General features: G+C 43.5%; 1 protein-coding gene across 1 annotated transcript in view; it reads right to left on the reverse strand.

The window, feature by feature from the left end:
- Positions 1-1,638: 1,638 nt before the first annotated feature.
- Positions 1,639-18,821, reverse strand: part of LOC132770380 (deoxyribodipyrimidine photo-lyase-like) — a 29,235-nt gene continuing 12,052 nt past the window's right edge. The window contains exons 4-10 of the mRNA XM_067466122.1: positions 17,820-18,002; positions 16,372-16,530; positions 13,174-13,372; positions 9,472-9,624; positions 7,381-7,502; positions 5,822-5,981; positions 1,639-2,196 (exon numbers count right to left, since the gene is read on the reverse strand). Coding sequence (XP_067322223.1) covers positions 2,042-2,196; positions 5,822-5,981; positions 7,381-7,502; positions 9,472-9,624; positions 13,174-13,372; positions 16,372-16,530; positions 17,820-18,002 — 1,131 coding nt within the window. The 3' untranslated portion in view covers positions 1,639-2,041. The remainder of the gene's footprint in view (positions 2,197-5,821; positions 5,982-7,380; positions 7,503-9,471; positions 9,625-13,173; positions 13,373-16,371; positions 16,531-17,819; positions 18,003-18,821) is intronic.

An 18,821-nucleotide genomic window follows, 5' to 3' on the forward strand; every position in this document is an offset into this window, starting at 1 on the left:
GTCCCATTCTTTAAAATGAATAGCAATTTCCAGCTAATTCTAGTTTCATCTGACTTTTTCAGTAGTCCCCTGGACCAGCTGCACGTCCCCATCCCTGCATTAACAATGAAGTCTGTGTTCTGCACCAGTGCCACTGTTTATTTAAAGCCTGGGGTCAGGACTCCTGGGGGAGTTTCAAGGGGGTGTCGGGGGGGGGGGTCACAAAAGACCATCAGAAAACTCAGCATTGTTGGTTGGTCATGGGAGTTCTGTGTGGGAAGTTTGGCCCAATTCTCTCGTTGGTGGGGTTCAGAATGCTCTAGAAATCCCAGCAGCAGCAACAATTCCCAAATATCAAGGTGTATTTTCCCCGGATTCCACCAGTGTTCACATTTGATCCTGATCCATTATCGTTTGAGTCCACAGTGCTCTCTGGATGGTCTTAGGAACCCATTTGGTGGAGAAGGCTGAAGATCTCTCCGCCTCGCCTTCTCTTCATTTTTAGAAACAGGTGGCGAATCCTCCCCCCAAAAGCCCTTCTCCTCCTCTCTGGATGTAGATGAACCAACACTCCAAAACCCAAGGTCAATGCCCACTAAACCTTCCAGTATTTTCTGTTGGTCATGGGGGTTCTGTGTGGGACGTTTGGCCCAATTCTATCCTTGGTGGGGTTCAGAATGCTCTTTGATTGTAGGTGAACTATAAATCCCAGCAACTAAAACTCCCAAATGTTAAGGTCTATTTCCCCCAAACTCCAGCAGTGTTCACATTTGGGCATATTGAGTATTCATGCCAATTTCGGTCCGGATCTATCATTGTTTGAGTCTACGTGCTCTCCAGATGTAGGTGAACTACAACTCCCAAACTCAAGGTCAATGCCCACCAAACCCTTCCAGTATTTTCTGTTGCTCATGAGGGTTCTGTGTGGGAAGTTTGGCCCAATTCTATCATTGGTGGGGTTCAGAATGCTCTTTGATTGTAGGTGAACTATAAATCCCAGCAACTACAACTCCCAAATGTCAAGTCTATTTTCCCCAAAGTCCACCAGTGCTCACAATTTGGGCACAATGAGTTTGGTCCAGATCCATCATTGTTTGAGTCTACGTGCTCTCCGGATGTAGGTGAACTACAACTCCCAAACTCAAAGTCAGTGCCCACCAAACCCTTTGGTCCAGGTCCATCATTGTTTGAGTCCATAGTGCACTCTGGATGTAGGTGAACTACAACTCCCAAACTCAAGGTCAATGCCCACCAAACCCTTGCAGTATTTCCTGTTCATCATGAGAGTTTTGTGTGCCAAGTTTGGTTCAATTCCATGGTCGGTGGAGTTCAGAATGCTTTTCGATTGTAGGTGAACTACAAATCCCAGAAACTACAACTCCCAAATGACAAAATCAATCCCCCCCCCCCCCCAACCCCACCAGTATCCAAATTCAGGCATATCTGGTCCAGGGAATGAAAATACATCCTGCATCTCAGATATTTACATTGCAATTCATAACAGTAGCAAAATTAGTTCTGAAGTTGCAACGAAAATAATGTTATGGTTGGGGGTCACCACAACATAAGGAACTGTATTCTGGGTTCGCCACATTAGGAAGGTTGAGAAACACTGATTTAAAGCACCACACTTGAAAAATAAAAGACGCTACGACTGCATTTCCGATCTCCTTTTTTTAATAAAGCAAACAAATTCATAAAAAATGCCATGCACTGCAATTGTGTAACAGTAACTCCCAAATTTGCTTCGGCCACCTTGAAGGATGTCAAGTATTGGAGCTTCAGAAAGGCAAAAGAAATCTGCTCCAGAGCTAAACTTCCAAAAAGTGAGGGAATCCTATTTGCAAGAATCCCCCACACACCCAAAACATAAAAACAAAAACCAGCTTCCATCCCTTGAAGGCAATCTCAGAGCAAGAAAAACAAGAGAAGGAGTTCTTTTCTGCTGCAAATGGATCTGGAAGGAGGTCGACCAAAGCAGCGTGATCTTGAGTTCGACTTCGCTTCTTGTCCGAACTAGAACGTACTGTCGTCACTGTGCTTCTTCCAGGTTCGTACTTTGCTACTTGGCGAATTTGCGAGGGTGGTATTTGCGTTCAAACTGGCCGACGTCGAATTTCCTCTTGCAGCCGTCATAGTTCATGTAGCGGATCTTGCCGAACACGGGACGCTCAGCCCAGCCTTGGTCGTGGATCCCACAAATGGACCACATGCATCCTGGAAGACACAAGAGAGGCACATAAGAGGGATTGCGCTCTGCTTTTCCCTTTTTGGCAGTCTAGAAAAGGCAGGCAAGTTTGCACATGTCCCTGATGCATAGACGAGATGGGCCTGGCACAGCCCTGAGCTCAGGCATACAATTCCTATTGCGCAAGTCTATGCATATGTATGTTCCCACTGAGAAAAAGCATGGACTGCTTGCAATCTATATAAATAAAAATGTAATGTTTGGGTTGTTGTAGGTTTTTTCGGGCTGTATGGCCATGGTCTAGAGGCATTCTAGACCATAATGCTCCCCATGCTCTATTCCGCTTTGGTTAGACCACACCTGGAATATTGTGTCCAATTCTGGGCACCACAATTCAAGAGAGATATTGACAAGCTGGAATGTGTCCAGAGGAGAGCGACTAAAATGATAAAAGGTCTGGAGAACAAGCCCTATGAGGAGCGGCTAAAGGAGCTGGGCATGTTTAGCCTGAAGAAGAGAAGGCTGAGAGGAGAGATGATAGCCATGTATAAATATGTGAGAGGAAGCCACAGGGAGGAGGGAGCAAGCTTGTTTTCTGCTTCCTTGGAGACTAGGACACGGAACAATGGCTTCAAACTACAAGAGAGCAGATTCCATCTGAACACGAGGAAGAACTTCCTGACTGAGAGCCGTTCAGCAGTGGAACTCTCTGCCCCGGAGTGTGGTGGAGTCTTCTTCTTTGGAAGCTTTTAAACAGAGGCTGGATGGTCATCTGTCAGGGGTGATTTGAAAGCAATATTCCTGCTTCTTGGCAGAATGGGGTTGGACTGGATGGCCCCTGAGGTCTCTTCCAACTCTTTGATTCTATGATTCATTCTCTCCTGACGTTTTGCCTGCATCTATGGCAAGAATCCTCAGAGGTAGTGAGGTCTGTTGGAACTAGGAAAAAGGGTTTATATACCCGTGGAATGACCAGGGTGGGACAAAGGACTCTTGTATGCTGGAGCTAGGTGTGAATGTTTCAACTGACCACCTTGATTATCATACAATGGGCTGACTGTGCCTGGAGCAAACTTTTGTTGAGAGGTAATTAGATGTCCCTGCCTGCTTCCTCTCTGTTCCTCTCAGGCAGGGACATCTAATTACCTCTCAACAAAAGTTTGCTCCAGGCACTGCCAAGCTATCAAATGCTAATCAAGGTGGTCAGTTGGAACATTCACACCTAGCTCCAGCAGACAAGAGTCCTTTGTCCCACCCTGGTCATTCCACAGGTATATAAACCCACTTTCCTAGTTCCAACAGACCTCACTACCTCTGAGGATGCTTGCCATAGATACAGCCGAAACGTCAGAAGAGAATGCCTTCAAAACATGGCCATATAGCCCAAAAAAACCTACAACAACCCGAAGCATGGACTGCTTGTACAATCTATATAAATAAAAATGTAATGTTCGTTTGTGGGGTTAACAGAACTCAAAACCGCTGGAGGAATTGACATGCAATTTGGACACTACACCCCTAACAGACCAACAAGTGACCATCACTCATAACCAACCCCCCCCCCCAAAAAAAACAGTAGAAAGGACTTAAAAACTCAAAAAAAAAAAAAAAGCTAAATGACAATACAGAAAAATGGAAGAGAGGGGGAAGGAAGGGGAGAAAGAAATAAAGGAAGAAAGGAAGGAGAGAAAGAGGGAGGAAAAGAAAGAAGGAAAGAGAGAAGGAAGCATGGAAGTAAAGAGCGAAGGAAGGGAAGAGGAAAAGAAGGAAGAAAAGAAAGAAAGGAAGGAAAAGAAAAAGGGGGAAGGGAAGAAAGGTAGAGAATGAAGGAAGGAGAGAAGGAAAGAAAAAAAGGAAGGAAAGGGAGTGAAGGAAGGAGGGAAAGAAGGAGAAAAGGAAGGAGGGAAGGAAGGAAGAAGAGAAGGAAAGAGAGAAGGAATGATGGAAACAAAAAGCGAAGGAAGGAAGAAAAGAGGTAGAGAAAGAAGAAAGGAGAGAAAGACAGAGGGAAGGAAAGACGGAAGGATGGAAGCAAAAAGCAAAGGAAAGAAAGAAAGAGAAGGAAGAATAGAGAGAGAGAGAGAGAGAAGGAAAGACAGAAGGGTGGAAGCAAAAAGGGAAGGAAGGAAAGGGAGAAGGAAGAATAGAGAGAAAGAGTGAGAAGGAAAGAAGGAAAGACAGAAGGGTGGAAGCAAAAAGTGAAAGAAGGAAAGAAATAGAAGGAAGAAGAGAGAGAGAGAGAAGGAAGGAAGGAAAGACAGAAGGGTGGAAGCAAAAAGCGAAGGAAGGAAAGAAAGCTAGAGAAGGAAAAATGGATAGAAAGAGGGAAGGAAAAGGAAAAGGGGAGAAGGAAAGAAAGGTAGAGAAGGAAGGAAGGAGAGAAGGAAAGAAAAAAGGAAAGGAAGGAAAGAGGGAGTGAAGGAAGGAGGGAAAGAAGGAGAGAACGGGGGAGGAAAGGTTGGCCACAGAAACGTGTGGGAGGCACAGCTAGTCTATATAAATAAAAATGTAATGTTTGTTTGTGGGATTAACAGAACTCAGAAACCACTGGACGAATGGACACGAAATTTTGACACAATACACCTAACAGTCCAACGAGTGTTCATCACCCCTAAAAATACAAAAAAAAAAAAAAAAAGGAAAAACCTCCAGTAGAATGGACTTAAAAAACCCCAAAATACACCACATATATATACACACACACATACATACATGCACATACACTCATATACACATGCACACATACATACACAGATGTATATATATACCCAAGCACACACAAATGTACACGCATATACCTACCTACATACACACATATATACATATACACATGCACACATATATAAACACAGATATGCATATAAACAAGCACACACATATACACAATATACATATACACATATAAACACACAAATATATACACACATATAAACACATCTACACACACACATATGCGCACACCTATACCTATACCTATACCTATACCTATACCGATACCTATATATATATATATATATATATATATATATATATATATATATGCAAACACACATATACACAGAAACACAAATATATACACACACAAAACACATATATACAGACTGGGCCACAGCAATGCGTGGCAGGGGACGGCTAGTCTTATTATATTCTTTGACAAATGTTTAGTTACACTTTGAGTTGCTGTGAGATTTTTTGGGCTAATACCCTCACTGACTGACTTGGTAACTGCAAGGCTATTCAAACGCTAATTCAAGCTTTCTAATTGCAACAAACACACTTGCTTTAAACAGACAATGATTCTTTCTCCCACCCTGGACATTGCACGGATACACACACGCACTTCACTTGCTTCACTGACAACAGAACTGCCATTAGCTACAGATGCAGGTGAAACGTCAGGAGAGAATGCTACTGGAACATGGTCATACAGCCCAAAAACTCACCGCAACCCAGTGATTCTGGCCATGAACACTTTTGACAACACATTAGTAACACTTTGTTTCCCATCAGTACTTTCCTCTGAGGCTGAGAGATGGTGACTCACCCAGTGGGTTTGTTTCTATGGCGAAGGAGGGATTTGAACCCGCATCTCCTGCTTTGTAGTACAACGCTCGGAGCATTATCCCTTGCTGGGTCTTGCTAATTACTACTCACCCACATAACCGTTGGGGTCCCGGCCGTCCAGTTCATAGCGGTCGTTGAGATAGATGCTGAATTTCAAGGCCTCTTCGGGGGAATTGGTCCATTCCAGGATTTTCTTGGCCCAATACATCCGCAGGAAGCCGTGCATCTTCCCTTCGTGAACCATCTGGAGCTGAGAGAAAAGGAAGAAAGAGAATTGAGTTTTTTTTAGCAGTATGGCCACGTTCCAGTAGCATTCTCTCCTGACATTTCGCCTGCATCTGTGGCTAATTGCGTCCTCAGAGGTTCTGTTGGCAGTGAAACAAGTGGAGTGTATATATCTTCCTGTGGAATGACCAGGGTGAGAGAAAGAACCTCTAGGCAACAACTAACAAATACCCTCACTGATTGACTTTTCAACTACAAGGCAACTCAATGCAAGGTTACTCAATGCTATTCAAGCTTGCTCATTACCACATTCACACATGCTTCAAAGAGACAAGGGTTCTTTCAGGACAGTAAATAAAGACCAACATTCAGAAAACAGGGGAATTCCAGACAAGAAACAACCTGGGCCAGCTAACACTTTCCAACAAAGCATCCCCCCAGGCAGCAACCAGTCAGTCTTTGAAGTTGCAAGGCCATTAAATGCTAATCAAGGATGGTTCATCAGGTGCTCTGCTATGGCAGACTTCTCTGGTTGAATTAGTCAGCAGTGTCTTCCATGTTCCTTGATTCGTGTCTGGGCAATGCTGCATTTGGTGGGTGCATGATATCCGGCAGACTATTGCAGTGGTTTGAGGATCCCGGAGAACTCCAGACAGCAAACAATCAAGTGCCAGTTAACACCTCTCAAACAGAGGATGCCTCCAGGCAACAACAGCCAGGCTACCTCTATGCAGATATTTATTTATTTATTTATTTACGACCATTATATGCCAGCCTTCTCACCTCGAAGGGGACTCAGAGCGGTTTATAAGGTATATGTATATACAATATATTATATTATTAGCATAGTACAATATCAGTATTATATATTACTATATTGTACTATACCATTATATTGTAATATTATTAGTAATATTATATGTAATATAAAATATATAATTATAATATTGCATTATTATTATCAGTATCATATTGTATGACATTATAATATTATAATGATATCATCACTGATTGACTTTGCAAACTCCATAGCTATTCAAATGCTAATTCAAGCTTGCTAATTGCAACATTCACACTTGCCTCCAACAGAAAAGAGTTCTTTCTCCTGCCCTGGACATTATTCCACAGGTATATAAACCCCACTTGCCTCGTTTCCAATAGACCTCCCAACCTCTGAGGATGCCTGCCATAGATGTGGGCTAAACGTCATGAGAGAATGCTTCTGGAGCATGACCATACAGCCCGGAAAACCCACAGAAACCCAATGATTATGGCTGTGAAAGCCTTCGAGAACACTGCCCTGCTTGCTATTAGACTAGCCATGTTAGCAAGGAGCAATAGGTGCCGTAGTCCAAGGCATCATGTTCAGGAAGCTTGGGAAGCACTACACATCCCATAATTCCTCCTTTGATTTTTAAGGCTACCTGAGCAGCGTTCCAGAGCGGGTCGTGTGTCTTCCCTTCCTCCAACTGTTTCAGCGAATACTGGTGAGGCCGCTTGTCTGTGGCATGAAGCTTCAAGGTGGTCTTGGCCCACTCGTAAGCCCCTGCCAAAGGAACAAGGCTGTTTTTAGATGGAATCACTGATTTGGAAGAGACCCTCAGAGCCATCTCACCCCATCCCATTCTCCCAATATAACAAAAGTAACACATTTTTCATTATTTTTCTCGTTAAGGAATTGGGCACGTGGGGAAGCCTCAGGGGCTCATTTCTCTAATACTTCTCCAATACAATCCAGAAAAACAGGAATACATTGATCCAAGGCTTGGATGCGCAATCAATAAATCCAGGAATCAAAAACCATGAAACAAGAAATTTTTTAACATGAATCCTCAAAGCAGAGCTTCCATGAAACAAGGACAAGAACTAAGCATGTTTCTAAACGATGCTTCATCTGACTACACATCCCACACTTGAGACTTATTGCCTCGTTAGCTAGGTCACTAGCGGTCAGAAACTGATTTCTCTTTAATTGAGGCTTTATTATTGTTGTAAGGAATTGATGTTTGAATGTACGTAGAAGGGCAGAAGAAACAGGCCTAAAGAAAAACCAACATGGAGTTCTCGCAAGGCATGATATGGGACGGCCTTGGCAGTCGAAGCAAGGAGGCAGTAAGGCATAGCTGAACAACAATGGACAATAAGGTGTGCAACCGAGCATGTAAGGAGTGTACAGGAGGTACCCCATAAGTCATGTGGCCTGGAATGTGGATGTCCTGAACTTGAAAAGAACAAGGACTTGAAAGGGACAGAACAGCCTGATTATTAAAATGAAGAAAAATGGATTTTGGCTTATAAATTCAGGGGACCCCAAGAACATGCTCGCTTCCTAATCCATGGCAACGGAGCATCCGCACCTCTTCGGAAAAGACTGATCATCTTCGCCGGAGGAGGCCTGTGTGAGTATGTGTGAGTGCACAAGAGCTCTCCCTTGATGCGATTCTGATATGATTCTGTGATGATTGTATTTCAAGAAATGTTACATGAATAGTGTTAAAACCAAATTTGGTTTCTAAAGTGTCCCATTGGTCTAAACTGCCTTACTATTCCTTGAACACAAAAGAATAGGAACCTCTTTGGATTCATAACATTGTTTTCTGTCGAAGCCGGGCAGATCGGCGAAACCACTGTTCAGCCCTCCTGTTTTCAGTAATCTCTAATCGCCTATCTCTTGGCTCGTTATTTATTTATTTATTTATTTGCTGTATTTGTATACTCAGCCAATTGGCGACTCAAGACGGTTTCCAACAAATCAGTACACATAAAAACATAATATAGTTTAAAACATTAAGCAGTATAAAACACTACAAGAGCAATAAAAACAACATCGTTAGCGTCTCCTTATTATCAAGCATTGCCCAGTTCCATTGTCAAATCATTCGATTTCCTATATTAGCTACTCTGCATTTGTAAACGCTTGCTCCAACAGCCATGTTTTAACTTGCCTCCGAAATGTTAAGAAGGAGGGTGCACATCTGATCTCCCTAGGGAGGTTGTTCCATAGCCGAGGAGCCACCACTGAGGAGGCCCTGTCTCTCGTCCCCGCCAAAAGTACTTGAGACAAAGGTGGGACAGAGAGCAAGGCCTCCCCAGACGATCTTAAAGTCCTCGATGGTTCATAAGGGGAGATATGTTCGGACAGGTAAGTTGGGCCAGAACCGTTTAGGGCTTTATAGGCCAAAGCCAGCACTTTGGATTGGGCCTGGTAGCAAACCAGCAGCCAGTGGAGCTGGCACAAGGGGATTGTATGCTTCCTTATCTACTTGGTCATTAATTTCTGCATGTTCTGAGCTATCTTTCTGTTCTCTCTCATGGGAACCTTCTGGTAACAATTCAGAAAGCACACTATCATCCCCACACCCCTCAGGGACATTCTCCTGGGAAACTACAGGGAACTCCTGGTCATTTTCTGTATCAATATCCCTGACCAAACCATTACCGTCTTGAAACTCATCTTGAATCTCATTGACACCCTGATCCTGAAACACAATCACAGGCTGAGTTCCCACACTGACCTTCAACCTTGTCGTAGTTTGGATTGTAGAAGCAGAAGTTGTCTGCCAGCTCCCTTCGGACCAGGGCCTCCTCGATGAAGGCTTCCACGGACTCATTGCACCGAGCGCGGTGTTTGCGCACCTCCAGGATGGCCCTCTGGACAGAGACCTGGCCTGAGAAGGTGGAGAAGAGAAGCCATTGCCTTGCGAGGTGGCACACCAAGTACACCAAGCACCAGGTGCAGATTGCAAAACAAATGGGCCCCTCCCTTGGCGATATTGCAAAAAATCATTTTTTAAAAACACCTGAATGTCCCCCGTGTCCTCTGAAGGATATAAGGATCAAACAATTCCACAAACAAACCCAGACTGTTTGTCAAATTGTTGCCCCAGCATTGAATCTATGTGAAAATACAGTTCTGATGGACATGTGATCACGCCTGGGGAATGACAGAGAGTAATGATGAAATACCTAAGGGACATGCAGAAAAGGCCAAGTCATAATCATGTGAGCATTATGACAAGGGGTTGCGTCATTCATTTGTCCCTTACTGATGACAAGTCAGCAGGTGGTTATACGAGGGGTATTGTTTAAGTAAGGTCCGTTTTGTTGTAGACACTAGTAGTTCGCGCGCATACCGCAACGAGCGCGTGCGTCTTGTACCGGCATGCCTCGGGAACAACTTTGCTCAGTTTCTGCTCTGTAGCTAACCTGTTACAGTTCTGTTCTGTGCTTTAAAAATGTTTAAGACTATCAACTCACCCTCCGCATGTGAGGTTCGCTCAGTGATACGGTTTTTGTTAGCAAGGAACCTGCCTGCTGCAGAAATTCATCGACAGATTTGTGAAGTATCATAACGGTGATACTGTTATGAGTGAAAGCAAAGTGCGTAAGTGGGTACGACAATTCAAAGATGGCCGTATGCAAAGTGTATGCAATTAAAAAAAAAAGCTTCCAAAGAGGGAGCCTCCACCACACTCCATGGCAGAGAGTTCCACTGCTGAACGGCTCTCAAAGCCAGGAAACTTTTCCTAATATTCAGGTGGAATCTCCTCTCTTGTAGTTTGAAGCCATTGTTCCATTGCGTCCTACTCTCCAGGGAAGCAGAAAACAAGCTTGCTCCCTCCTCCCTGTGGCTTCCTCTCACATATTTATACATGGCTATCATATCTCCTCTCAGCCTTCTCTTCTTCAGGCTAAACATGGCCAGCTCCTTAAGCCGCTCCTCATAGGGCTTGTTCTCCAGACCCTTGATCATTTTAGTCGCCCCCCTCTGGACACATTTCAGCTTGTCAATATCTCTCTTCAATTGTGGTGCCCAGAATTGGACACAATATTCCAGGTGTGGTCTAACCAAAGCAGAATAGAGAGGTAGCATTACTTCTCTAGATCTAGACACTAGGCTCCTCTTGATGCAGGCCAAAATCCCATTGGCTTTTTTTGCCGCCACATCACATTGTTGGCTCATGTTTAACTTGTTGTCCACGAGGACTCCAAGATCTTTTTCACACGTACTGCTCTCGAGCCAGGCATTGTCCCCCATTCTGTATCTTTGCATTTCATTTTTTCTGCCAAAGTGGAGTATCTTGCATTTGTCACTGTTGAACTTCATTTTGTTAGTTTTGGCCCATCTCTCTAATCTGTCAAGATCGTTTTGAATCCTGCTCCTGTCCTCTGGAGTATTGGCTATCCCTCCCAATTTGGTGTCGTCTGCAAACTTGATGATCCTGCCTTCTAGCCCGTCATCTAAGTCATTAATAAAGATGTTGAACAGGACCGGGCCCAGGACGGAACCCTGCGGCACTCCACTTGTCACTTCTTTCCAAGATGAAGAGGAAGCATTTGTATACCACAATTCTCAGCCCTAAGGCGACTCGTAGCGGTTTACAACAAGCAAAAACAAGGCGAACAATCAAGGCAAAGATTCAATGCGGCATCAACAAGGTACTTAAAAACAGTTAACACAGAAACAAATTAAACAATTTAACAGTAATAAACATTCAGTGGCGTCTCATAACTAAATAACTAATAATAATAATAATAATAATAATAATAATAATAATAATGCAGTTTGTATGGCATTGTATATTTCTGCCGCTTCTGTCATGGTTCATTTGTATTTTGATTCTGTAGCCCACTTGTCGATGGATGTCCATAATCAGCAGCATCCACAGTGGTCCTTTTTATCCTGGGCATCGACCGAGCCAGTATAGATATTGTTTTCATTTGCTTCTCCATAGTGCTCATGGGTTAGGTGCTCTTGGTCCCACTCCTCAGCTAAGACCACTCTGGCTTGGTGGTTATTATTATTATTATTATTATTATTATTATTATTATTATCTTACTGACACAAAAGCACAGTATGCCACAGCAAACAAGACCTATATGCTGGATTTCGTATCACAAAATCACAAGTTGAACATTTCCCAAGCGTTTAAGACTGTGTGATGTATTTTCAAATGATGTGCATAGATCCAAGTCAGGTGGTCTTTTGCAGTTGTCAGATCGTGATTTTGTCAATGTTCATTGTTTCCAAATGCCGGCTGAGATCTTTTGGCACGGCACCCAGTGTGCCAATGACCACTGGGACCACCTGGACTGGTTTATGGCAGAGCCTTAATACTAATACTATAATACTAATACTAATACTACTAATACTAATGCTGGCGTTGGCCTTTAAAGCCCTAAACGGTTCCGGCCCAAGCTACCTATCTGACCGCATCTCTGCCTATGAATCCACCAGGACTTTGAGATCTTCCGGGGAGGCCCTGCTCTCGATCCCGCCTGCTTCTCAAGCTCGGCTGGCGGGGACGAGAGATAGGGCCTTCTCGGTGGTGGCTCCTCGGCTGTGGAACGCCCTTCCTACGGACATTAGACTAGCACCATCTCTAATGGTATTCCGCAAAAAAGTGAAGACCTGGCTGTTTGAGCAGGCGTTCGAATAATTAGTGCAATGATTGGTTAATGAACACTGGAACGGAACAATGGATGACGAATCTGGAACATGTTTTTGATGACGAGACGACAGTGAATGGGTTGTGTAATGTATAATGTGCTAGGTTGTTAACTGTTTCTATACTGCAGCACTGAATTTTTGCTGTTCGTATTTGTTGTGAACCGTTGTGAGTCGTCTTCGGGCTGAGAACAGTCAAGAGATGAATTGGATTGTTTATTGATATATGTACTGTGGATTGTGTTTTTATGCTTTTAAACTGTATACTGTTGTTTGTTATAAGTTGTTGTAAACCGCGTTGAGTCGCCGGCTAGGCTGAGAAACGGCGGTATACAAGTATAGCAAATAAATAAATAAAATAAATAAACAGCGGTATATAAGTAAGGTAAATCAATAAATAAATAATACTAATAATATTTTAATCTTCAGCAGTTGCAAAGACTCTGGCAACAAGCCAGTAAAGGTGGTCCCTGGTGCCAACCCTGTGGTGACTGGCACACTGGGTGCAGTGCCTAAAGACCTTGGCCTGCACTTAAAAACCATCGGTTCCGACAAAATGACCATCTGTCAGCTGCAAAAGGCCATCCTATTTGGATTTGCACACTTTATTCACCGATACATCACATAGTCCTAGGCACTAGGGAAGTGCGATCAAATACAAAAGCCGGCATAGTGATCTAGATCCAGATCTATTCTGATTTTAAAGATCTCTTGTATCAAATGTTGGTATCAGTCTCCAATATGCTTTTGCTTCTTATGGGGAACTCACCAAAGTGGAACCAGGGCGAGAGGTTGCTGAGCGCCGCCCGGTTGGGGTTGTTTCTCTCACTGCTGAAGAACTTCAGCCGCTCCTGGATGAACTCTTCCAGCACCAACAGACCGGCCGCACTGCCCGGCTTGGCCCACGCCACCTCCGCCACTGACCGGTCCACCTCCAGGCTGGCAGCGCAGGCGTCCCAATCGATGGGCTGGAGGGAGAGCCAAAGGAATGGCAATGGACAGATAGGAATAACATGATAGGAGGATCGGGGCACTTGTAGGGAGACCAAGATGTTTGCTTAGAAAGCTACTAATTGTACCCACCACGCGTAGCCAACCTTCCCCCATCTCCTCTTTCTCTCCTCCTTTCTTTCTCTCCTTCCTTCCCTCCCTCCCTCTTTCCTTCCCTTCATTCTCTGCTTCCATCCTTCTCATCCTCTCATCCTCTTCCCTTCCTCCCCTTTTCTTTCCCTTCTCTTTCTCCCCTTTCTTCTTTCTCTACCTATTTTTGGACTACAACTCCCAGCAGTCCTCCTGATCAATCTATCTACAGTACCTACCTATCTACCTCTATCTAATCTACCTATCTATCTATCTCTCTATCTTATCTATCCGGAGGATTGCTGGGAGTTGCAGTCCAGGAATAGGAAATTGGGAATATGCAGGGATTGGGATGTTTTCAAAAAATCTCCAAGGAGAAGAAAGTTTGCATCTTGGAAGCAATGCATTTGGATCACCCTCCTCTCCTAAAAGGCCTGGTCTAGGGGATGCTGGGAGCTGTAGTCCAGAAGAGAATGTGGATATGCTATTGTGTGTTTTGTTTGCCAGGGGGAGTTGTTTTTGCGCATGCGCTGTAGTCTCTTTTTGCTTTTTTGGCCTTTTAAGTCCCTTCCGCTGTGTTTTTCAGTGTTTTGATGAGTGATGGTCACACATTGGCCTGATAGGTGTGTTGTATTCAAATTTGCTGTCAATTCGTTACGTGGTTTTTGAGTTATGTTAATCCCACAAAGAAACTTTACATTTTTATTTATATAGATTGTTCTCCCAACCGTGTTATACGCTTGCAAAACGTGGACCGTCTACAGCCATCACACTCAACTCCTGGAAAAATTCCAGCAGTGTTGCCTCAAAAAAAACCCTACAAATCTCTTGAGAAGACAGACGGACCAACGTCAGCATTCTGGAAGAAAAAGCAAAGACTACCAGAATTGAAGCGATCACCTTCTGCCATCAACTCTGCTGGACTGAATGCCGCATTGTCCAAATGCCCAATCACCATCTCCCTGATGTCTACTAGGCGTAGAGCATTTATGGTGGTGGCTCCTTACCTGTAGAATGCCTTGCCATTGGAGATATGAGCTCTCCAAGATTTACTGTCCTTTCATAGAGCTTGTAAAACTTATTTATTTAGGCTGGCATTTGAACCTTGCTTATTGAAATTTTCCTTGATTTTAATGTTATGTATTACATGTGTTTATTGTGAACTGCTCCGAGCCTTCGGGGAGTGGCGGTATAAAAAATTGATCAATCAATCAATAAATAAATAAAATAGCAAAATCTTGTAAGACTGGAAAGAGAAAATACTAGAGTATATGCAAACAGCTAAGTAAAAAATGGCATTAGAGGAGGAAATAATGAAGAGTTTGCAAATAAATGGAGGCTGGCATTTGGCTATCTGGAAAGGGGGATAAAGGTAAATTTGAAAGTAGCAACAAAGTGATTATATTAAAACAAGATATAATGGTAGATGCTTGTGTGTATATATATATATATATATATATATATATATATATATATATATATATATATAATATATATATATATATGTTCTGTGCATAATGAGTTCCTTAAAAACAAAAGAACCAATGAACGAAACATTTGGCAACAAAACGTCTCACAACACAAGGAGTGACCATCACTCAAAAAATTATGATTTTGTCATTTGGGAGTTGTAGTTGCTGGGATTTATAGTTCGCCTACAATCAAAGAGCATTCTGAACTCCATCAATGACGGAATTGAACCAAACTTGGCACACAGATCTCCCATGACCAACAGAAAATACTGGAAGGGTTTGGTGGGCATTCGCCTTAAGTTTGGGAGTTGTAGTTTATCTACATCCAGAGAGCACTGTGGACTCAAACAATGATGGATCTGGACCCAACTTGGCACAAGCACTCAATACGTCCAAATATGGAGTTTGGGGGAAATAGACCTTGACATTCGGGAGTTGTAGTCACTGGGATTCACAGTTCACCTACAATCAAAGAGCATTCTGAACCCCACAAACGACAGAATCGGGGCAAACTTCCCACACAGAACCCCCATGACCAACAGAAAATACTTAAGGCCACCCAGTCCAACTCCCTTCATCAGGGCAAGAAAATGTAATCAGAGCCCTCCTGACAAAGAGCCATCCAGCCATAGATAGAGATAGAGAGATAGATAGATAGATAGATAGATAGATAGATAGATATGATACACACACAGAGAGATATAGTATCATAGATTTGAAAGGGACCCATAAAGAAGGACAATATGTTGCATGTTCCAGGGTGGACATACTAGACACTCTCCACATTGACACTGACAAAAGAAACAGCGAGAAATACTGTTTACCCACAAGCATAAAGTAATTACATAGATTAGAAACCAGCACTTTCTCATTACTTTATTTTCCAGATCACGACTGGGCCACAGCAACGCGTGGCAGGGGACAGCTAGTTAGATATAAGGTCCACATTGAGTGGGGTTCTTGGTTGATGGGTTCACAGGTGTGGAATAAGAAGGGGAGGAGTTGGATAAGAAGTGATAATTGTATAGTCATTAATATTGTGTATATGATTTGCATTAGATGGCTGTATAACATCTTGTTGACATTTTATTTCTTTTTATGTATGTATTTTCCTTTCTCTTTTTCATTTACACAACAAAAAATATTAAATTTTATCGGGTTTTTTTTCCCAGTCAAGTCAGGTACAAGGCTTTGCCTCAATTGCAACTCTGTTGCCTAGAACTCACCACGTCTCCCACGATGTTAGAGATGCTTTACTTGCTCTTCCTTTAACGCGAGATGCGTCATCCCTTACCAACCATGTTCAGGCCGCCCACAAGTGACAAACTAGATATGGGAATTGTAGCCCCAAACCTCTGGGAAGCCAATGATTTCTGAATGCTGCAGAGCCATCATGATGAAATACTGGATTTTACCTCTGCCTGGGACGCAGCCAGGTGCGGGTGTTGGATAATAGGTGGGAATTCGGTAAGGAACTCAGACAGCCGGTCGTGAATCTTCCGCCGTATCGTCCTCGCTCCATATTCTTGCTTCTCTGAAGCAACCCAGCAGGGAACAACATTATGAGCATCAACCTGGAGGACAGAATAACTATATCAATAAAAATGTAATGTTCGTTTGTGGGATTAACAGAACTCAAAAACCACTGGATGAATTGACACCAAATTTGGACACAAGACACCTAACGACCCAATGTATGTCCTTCACTCAAAAAATGATTTTGTAATTTGGGAGTTGTAGTTGCTGGGATTTATAGTTCACCTACAATCAAAGAGCATTCTGAACTCCACCAAAGATGGAATTGAACCAAACTTGGCACACAGTTCTCCCAAGACCAACAGAAAATACTGGAAGGGTTTGGTGGGCAGTGTCCTTTGGTTTTGGAGTTGTAGTTCCCCTACATCCAGAGATCACCGTGGACACAAACAATGATGGATCTGGACCAAACTCTACACAAAGACTCAATATGCCCAAATGTGAACACAGATGGAGTTTGGGGAAAATAGAATCTTGACATTTGGGAGTTGTAGTTGCTGGGATTTATAGTTCACCTGCAATCAAAGAGCATTCTGAACCCCACCAATGATAGAATTGGGCCAAGCCTCCCACACAGAACCCCCATGACCAACAGAAAATTCTGGAAGGGTTTGGTGGGCAATGTCCTTTGGTTTTGGAGTTGTAGTTCACCTACATCCAGAGATCACTGTGGACTCAAACAATGATGGATCTGGACCAAACTCTACACGAATACTCAACATGCCCAAATGTGAACAGTGGTGGAGGTTGGGGAAAATAGAATCTTGACATTTGGGAGTTGTTGCTGCTGGGATTTATAGTTCACCTACAATCACAGAGCATTCTGAACCCCACCAACGATAGAATTGGGCCAAATCTCACACATAGAACCCCCATGTGGGCCACAGCAACGCGTGGTAGAGGACGTCTAGTCTATATAAATAAAAATGTAATGTTCGTTTGTGGGATTAACAGAACTCAAAAACCACTGGACGAACTGACACCAAATTTGGACACAAGACACTTATCAGGCCAATGAGTGACCATCACTCTTAAAAACAATGAAAAACACAGAGGAAGAGACTTAAAAAGCCAAAAAATAAAATGAAACTACATTACATTACAACGTATGTGCATAACCACATAAGTACACATATACACAAATATATACACACATATATACACACACAAAACACATATGCACAGACTGGGCCACAGGAATACATGGCAGGGGATGGCTAGTATTGACAATATAAATATAGCAACTCCTCAGACCTTTTAATAAGCACACACTGCGCCCCCCCCCCCCCCTCAAATCTCGCTCCAGCCGGCCTTGTGGGATGCTCACCTGCACAAAGGGCACATCCGGAGGCAGCCGTTCCCGCACATCCTGCACCCACTGCATGGGGACGCGGAGGGGAGAAAAGTCCGTCACCACCCCGGCAAAGTTGTGCTTTTCCACAAAGGGAGGCAGCACGTCTTTGGCCAAGCCGGTGAGCAAGTGGAAGGGGATGCTGAGCTGCTGGCATTCCTGCAAAACCAAACACAGGGCATCTGGTCATACGGTGGCACCGCATTCAGCTCCCTGGGCGCACATGTTGGGTTTCATACCACCTACGTCATGATTTCATCGACTATCCTGGGGTTTAGACCAAAGGCAAAAAAACTTGAGTGAATCCCTCTCTAAGCCTATCTAGGTCAGTGTCTCTCAACCTTCCTAATGCCGCGACTCCTTAATATAGCTCCTCATGTTGTGGTGACCCCCAACCACAAAATTATTATGAGTCGTAATGTAAATATCTGATATGCAGGATGTATTTTCATTCACAAATACCCAAGATACCCAAATTTGGATACTGGTGGGGTTGGCGGGGCAGAGGGTGGGGGGGGGGGGGGGAGAGATTGTTTTTCTCATTTGGGAGTTGTAGTTGCTGGGATTTATAGTTCACCTACAATCAAAGAGCATTCTGAACTCCACCAATGATGGAATTGAACCAAACTTGGCACACAGAACTCCCGTGACCAACAATAAATACTGGAAGGGTTTGGTGGGCATTGACCTTGAGTTTGGGAGTTGTCGTTCACCTACATCCAGAAAGCACTGTGGACTCAAACAATGATGGATCTGGACCAAATTTGGCACAGAGACTCAATATGCCCAAAAGTGAACACCCATCCATCCATTCTTCCACCCACCCTTTTTTCTTCCTTCTATACATCTATCCATCCATCCATCCACCCACGCCATACATTCATCCATTCTTCCACCCATCTTTTCTTCCTTCTATCCATCCATCCATGCCATACATCCATCCATTCTTCCACCCACCCACTCATCTTTTCTTCCTTC

Source organism: Anolis sagrei, chromosome 3, assembly GCF_037176765.1.
Source record: "Anolis sagrei isolate rAnoSag1 chromosome 3, rAnoSag1.mat, whole genome shotgun sequence".
NCBI lineage: Eukaryota > Metazoa > Chordata > Lepidosauria > Squamata > Dactyloidae > Anolis > Anolis sagrei.